At 41.5% G+C, this 6,709-nt stretch overlaps 1 protein-coding gene across 1 annotated transcript; it reads right to left on the bottom strand.

Moving 5' to 3' along the window:
- Positions 1–515: 515 nt before the first annotated feature.
- Positions 516–987, bottom strand: LOC100437165 (interferon-induced transmembrane protein 3-like). The gene has a single exon (XM_054561665.2). It carries the CDS (start codon positions 985–987, stop codon positions 589–591), a length of 399 nt encoding a protein of 132 aa, XP_054417640.2. The 3' UTR covers positions 516–588.
- Positions 988–6,709: the final 5,722 nt, after the last annotated feature.

Genomic DNA, 6,709 nt, shown 5'->3' with positions numbered 1-6,709 from the left:
GACGAAATAATAATAATGTTAATACCTGCTAATATTTGTATATCATATATTATGTGCCAAGTACTATAATACTATTCTAAGTATTTTACACATACTGACTTTTTTTTTTTTTTTTTTTTTTTGAGATGGATTCTTGCTCTGTCACCCAGGCTGGAATGCAGTGGTACGATCTCGGCTCACTGCAACCTCCACCTCCTGGGTTCAAGCAATTCTCCTGCCTCAGCCTCCAGAGTAACTGGGATTACAGGCACCCGCCACCATGCCCAGCTAATTTTTGTACTTTTAGTAGAGACAGGGTTTCACCATGTTGGCCAGGATGGTCTCGATCTCTTGACCTCGTGATCCACCCTCCTCAGCCTCCCAAAGTGCTGGGATTACAGGCGTAAGCCACCACACCCAGCCCTGAACTATTTTTTTTTTTAACCAGGAGCACATGCACTTTATTCAATGCCATTGCAGAAAAGTGTGTGAGGATAAAGGGCTGATACAGGACTTGGCTCTGGGGGGCAGGGCAAGGAATGGAAGATGAAGTGCGTGGGATACAGGTCATGGGCAGAGCTCCTGGCCTGGATGATGCCTCCTGATCTATCAATAGACTTGGAAGATCAACACTGGGATGATGATGAGCAGAATGGTCATGACAATGTCCACGATCAGGGCCCAGATATTCAGGCACTTGGCGATGGAGGCATAGGCCTGGGCCCTGGTCAGGTCACCAACCATCTTCCTGCCCCTAGACTTCTTGGAGTACTCAAATTCTATGAAGCCCAGGCAGCCGGAGTTCATGAAGAGCGTGTTGAACAGTGACCAGTCGACATGGTCAGGCATGGAGGTCTCACTGTGGAAGTGGATCATGGTGGACATCAGGGGAGCAGGGTTTTGGGGTGCCCCCACCACAGCCACCTCATGCTCCTCCTTGAGCATCTCATAATTGCGGGGGTGGCCGCTGTTGGCAGGAGTGAAGAAGGTTTGGAAAATGTGGTTCATGGTGTCCAGGGAAGACCAGCTGTGGTCGGGTTGCTGGGATGGTTCTCAGTAGGCCCTCCCTCTCCCCAGTAGTTTCAATTTCTCCTGAACTATTAATTTAATGAAGAAGCCCTTTTCCTGTTATCAGTCAATGCAAAGGTAAACTTCAACCAAGCTTACCTACATAAACTGTTAAAACACAGATTGCAGGGCATCTTTTCCAGAGTTAATGATTCAGAAGGTCTGGAATGGGGCCAAGAATTTTGTTGCTCCAAGTGAAACTGTTGCCATTGATATAGATGAAGCAAAAAGATAGTCTGGAAAGGCATGATAAAACCCTAAAATATATTAACCCTTGGAGTCTTAGGGAAATGCAAGAGAACAGGTTGTAAGAGTGGGTACAATTCTGATTTTTATCGGAACCAAAGAAACAGTGTCACTGGATATTCATTAGAATATGGTTTCCAAAAGTCATGGAAGCAGACAAGTCTTCAGCAGAAATGATGTCATATTGAGTTAGTCCATTTCCATAGAGTAAAGAGATGCTCTGTTCTGCTAGTGAGCTTGGTGAGACTTCCAAACCCCTTCTGAAAAGAAAACATCATGGGTTTTAAGGCAGACTGATATTTAGAGCCACCTTAATATGGAAAAATGAGATAGCATACAGGAAGAGATCTCACAGGCCAGCAGTAAGGGATGTCGAGATAATCAAGAGAGATGGACCCTCTAAAAACAAGCTGGAGGAGCACACTCCCCAGCCAGCTGTCATAACCTACATGGCGTAGACAAAAGCAGAATAAGAACACTATCCCTCAACTCTGGACTGAGTCTGACTTTGTAATTTGAGGACAGGGCAGAACATGACAATGTGATGGATGCCCTATTCCTCTTCCTGCCTGTGTAATATTGCTTAGGATCTCTTTAGTGCCAGAGGCAATTTCAGGGGCTCTACAGAACATGATTGTATCTGGGGACTTTTAAGTTCCAACTGTGAGATTGGTTTATAGGACATTTTTCTAAAATGAATTGTTACATGTTTTGGTCTCTGCTCCTGATTCTCACTGCCTTTGCTAGATTGGCTATTTTAAAATCCTACTTTAACCATGAATGAGCAACATGATTCTTTCATGCAGGGAAAGAGATTGCTGTTGTTATATCCACAATTGATCTTTCCTATTTCTCTAAGATTGGGTTGGCTGAGAAAGGGATCACCTTCCTTGTCCTCTTCTTTCCTTCCACTTGAGAAGCAGTAAGAAGGATACCCAAGTGTCACTGACAGCCACAGGGCCTTATGTACTATGGGAGTTCAAACATGTACAATTCAATTTAGGAAAGGGAATTGCTCTCCAAGTATCATTAAGCCATTAAGCATTTTTTATTATAAAAGAGGAAAGGCAGGACATGAGCTGGGAGAGGGCAAAGAGGAATTAGTCCATCCTAGCAATTCTGCCAATATTAGTTCATTTAATCATTCAGCAAATCTTTATTAAAAATCTCTCCATACCACCACATGGCTGAACTCTGAAAGTAGATGGGAAAAACAGGTACACAGATCATCCTCTTGTATACATTATATTTCAGCAGGAAGACCAGATATTAAGCAGCTAAATTCATTATTAATTAATTGTGATAGCAATAAGGCCTGCGAAGCACCACTACAGCCCGGAGCTGGTCTGGTCATGGGATCAGGGAAAGCTTCTCTTGGTGAACTGACACAAGCAAGTACGAAAGATGAGTTGAGTTCTCTGATAAGAGGGTTTCAAATAGGGGAAAGACCGTTGGAAGGCTCAAAGGTGGGAGCACATGCTATACACTAGAGGAATTAGGAGAGGACTGCTGGAAAGCGGGTGAAGAGGACAGACCATTCAACAGGAGCTGGGGTGCCTGGACAGTCCGTGTGGGGCAATTGTTGCGATGACAACAAATGAATGTAAAACGTTCTCCAAGCATCAAGGACTTTGTCTAGAATAATGAAAGAGCCATCCGCCAATCCATCTTTTTGAATCCAAAGCATCTAGGGTACAGCTCAGCAGAAGAAGGTGCTCAATGAATGTAGGTTGAATAATGAATAAATTAATCAAAAATGTAAGCATGTGTATAAAATCTATCCTTCACACATTGGAGTTGGCTTTGGTCCATTTGCTGCAATATTTCAAAATTATATAAGTATCTGAGTTCCTTGAATTTGAAAAGACAACCCAAAATAATTACTGTATTCTGAACCACTATGCTCTTAAATTAATTCCTATTGCAGCATGTGCACTCTCGTCCAGCCTTTTTAGTTTTCTGTCCAAATAAAATTAGGAGTGTTTTCAAAAGACATATTGGAGCATTAATATCATATCAAATACTTGAAAATTTCATTAACAAGATCCAGAAGAGATCACAGTATCGGAAGCACCTTGAAACAATATAGACAATGAAATGAAAGACCTTCTCCCTACAACATTCTTTTACTCTTCACACGTTTTTCTCTTCCATTGCCATCTCTGAAAGCATTAGGCCAAAACTTGAGAAATTAAAATAACTTTTTAGACAGTTGATGCCTTTTCATTCATTCAAATTGCATTCACATTTTTATTCATCTGTTCATATCTACTGAGTTGCTACCATATATGGAGCACTGTGCTAAATGCTGGAGATGCAAAGATGAAGGTAACGTGTTCTTTACTGTCGAGAGCATTAGGAGAAGTACATAGACGATAAGTGTTAACATGTTTCAGGTAGAGAAGCTGGCGTTGGGGACGGTGGAAACACCAAAGAAGGAACAGGCAGTTCTATCTTGGGCGGAGCTGTGGGGAACCTGCTGCGTGGAGGAATGTTCAGGCAGGAAAGGCTCACAGAAGAGCTGACATCTTTCTGAGTCTTGAAAGGCTCACAGAAGAGCTGACATCTTTCTGAGTCTCGAAAGTGTCCACTAAACAAACAAGGGACAGAGAGAGGTAGCATTCCAGGCAGAGGAAACAACAAGAGCAAAAGCATAGAGATGTGAGATAGCTTGTGAAGTTCAAAGAGCTGCACATGGTTTGGTAGAGAGGATCACAAGATTCAAGGTAAAATAGGAACGAGTTTGGTCATGGACATATATCAGTGAAAGGGCAGCTATTGAAGGACCCTAAGCAGGGGAATGATAAAGCAAGCCAAGAATTTTATCTCAAAAAAAAAAAAAAAAGCCGATAACAGTGTAAAAAACTAGTTAGAAGGGATTTAAGACTAGAGGCAATTTTCTAGTTGGAAGTAGAATGTTTATGAAGGTAGAACTGATAGGATTAGGATGGCTTCCTGAAAACTCATGTTTAAAATAAGAGGATAGTTATGCACTTTTTCTTTTTCTTTCTTTTTTTTTTTTTTTTGTTTGTTTGTTTGAGACAGAGTCTTGCTCTGACGCCCAGGCTGGAGTGCAGTGGCGCGATCTCTGCTCACTGCAAGCTCCACCTCCAGCGTTCACACCATTCTCCTGCCTCAGCCTCCTGAGTAGCTGGGACTACAGGCGCCCGCCACCACACCTGGCTAATTTTTTTTTTTTTTTTCAGTAGAGACGGTGTTTCACCGTGTTAGCCAGGATGGTCTCCATCTCCTGACCTCGTGATCCGCCCACCTCAGCCTCCCAAAGTGCTGGGATCACAGGTGTGAGCCACCGCACCCGGACTTTATTTTTCTATTAACATATCAGTACCTTTGTACAAAATTATACAAAGCTAGAGTTGGTTTGAGCTACACGGCACTTAACCCAGTGCCCTAAGTTTGCCGAGGAACTGAGACCCAGAGAAAGTAAGAGCTGCAGAGCTAAGCAGGACAGAGCACCCCCAGGTGTCCTCAGTCTAGTTCATTACTTTTCTCCCTTCATCCTTCCCCAATTTACTAATCAATTAATGTTCAGCTATCAAATAGTACCACTAGGATGCTACTTCAAGGAACTAAGACAAAATTATTTATAATAGAAATCACTTAATTTTATATTTTTTGCATTTGTATGTTTACATATTACATTGTGCCTGCCTAAAACTATTTAAAAACGAGAATAAAAACTGCTGACACAGCTACCGTATGTGAGATGCAGAGAACTATGACAATTATGAAAGAAAACAATCATTAACATTTATAACTCTAATTCACGTTCATCTTTAGTTTCCTCAGTGTGGTCATTCCAAGGGAGTCTTTTACTCTTTGAAAATTATAGGCCTATGTTTGCAACCTAGTTCTGCCACTTGTTAGCTGGGTGATCTTTGTCAAGTCACTTAACCTCTCTATGCTTCAGTAAAATCGTTGTAATAATAAAATCTATCTGATGAGGTTGTGGAAGCCTTAAATGAGTGAATGCACTAAACTAGGTTCAGCACGTAGTTAAGTACTATATAGTGCTAACAATATATATCCAAAATGGTTCAACTAGCCATGGGGTAATGTGAAATGGGATGCTAAAATTGACAAGGCCAAACTTTTATTATATGTCACCAAAGAGATTTATCTATAGTTGTTTGCAACCTTCCACGAGTCTGTTAGGTTGCTTCACATGATCAAGTTAGATTTGGATGAGGTGATTCTCCTACTCACCTTTCTTGCAATTATTTTCTTCTGGCTTTCTGACTTTTCAAGTATTATCTTTTCTCATTAAAAAAAAAAAAAATGATGTTCTATCATGGCACTAAACTTAATGAAAACATCACAAACCCTGTGGAATGTTTGCCAGGGATGCAGTTGAAGTTCTCAAAATAATGAGAAACCCATTCCTGCATTTCTTGATCCTGTAGTCAAATGCTAATTTTTAGTCTTCTAACAATAGGTACCCACTCATTCAAGAATAAATGCTACTAGGGACATAGTATGTGGGGAACATTCCGTTAGGTGCTAGCAATGTAGAGACACTACCAATACTCAAGGGAATCACCATGATACAGGGGGGTTATTCACTGAACCTTATCCACAGAGAATGAAACCAACCTGGCCCTCTTGGAGCATCAGGTCTAGTGAGGGAGACAGATGATAAACAGGGAAACAAAGAAGCACACAAGTACAACCTGGGAAGAGGTTTGTGAAGGTAAAGAACAGGTTAAAATTATGCTACCACTCCCCACCCAAGGGAGAAAGTCTGTATAGATAGTGTGAGCATTACCAAACTGAACATGGGTCTGCTCACCCAGCACAGTAAAGCCAAACACTGACACTGAGGTTTGCAGCAAGAGAAAAAAGGACATTTATTCTCATGGTGCCAAGCAAGCAAGAAAGGCAGCTCACACTTAAGACCCAACCTCCTTGATGGCTTACAGGCGAGGGCTTTTAAAGACAGGGGTACATTTCAGGGAAGCAGAAGTTATACAGGCAAAATTGCAAATTAATGTATGAAGGTCACACATTGGTTTGGCACAAAAAAGCAGGATATCTTGAAATGGGGGCTTACAGGTCATTGGTGGATTCAGAGATTCTTTGATTTGCAATTGGTTAAGGAAGAAAAGATTTGTCTAAAAACTTGGGGTCAACAGAGGGAAGGTTACAGTTTGGCCTGTGGATGTCACTTCCTCCAGGCCTCTCAGGAAGAAATTTAGAGCAAAGAACAGAGGTCAGAGTTTAGTCCACAGTTTCCCCTTATCTGAGGTCTACATGACAGTAGTTGGCATTTTCCAAGTGGTGGGGGTCTGGGTTTCTAAAAAATAATTGAGTTACACATGTCAAGATGTTATCTTTAGTTTGTATAGAGAACCAAACATCTTGTGATTTTAATTTACTTGGGTGGCTATTGTTTAAG

Source organism: Pongo abelii, chromosome 7 (assembly GCF_028885655.2).
Source record: "Pongo abelii isolate AG06213 chromosome 7, NHGRI_mPonAbe1-v2.0_pri, whole genome shotgun sequence".
Taxonomy (NCBI): Eukaryota; Metazoa; Chordata; class Mammalia; order Primates; family Hominidae; genus Pongo; species Pongo abelii.
The sequence above is the reverse complement of the archived record's forward strand: the minus strand, read 5'-3'. Positions and strand labels throughout refer to the sequence as shown.

Excerpts from the sequence above, each read along its gene's own strand:
- LOC100437165 (XM_054561665.2), bottom strand. The coding sequence starts at position 987 with ATGAACCACATTTTCCAAACCTTCTTCACTCCTGCCAACAGCGGCCAC.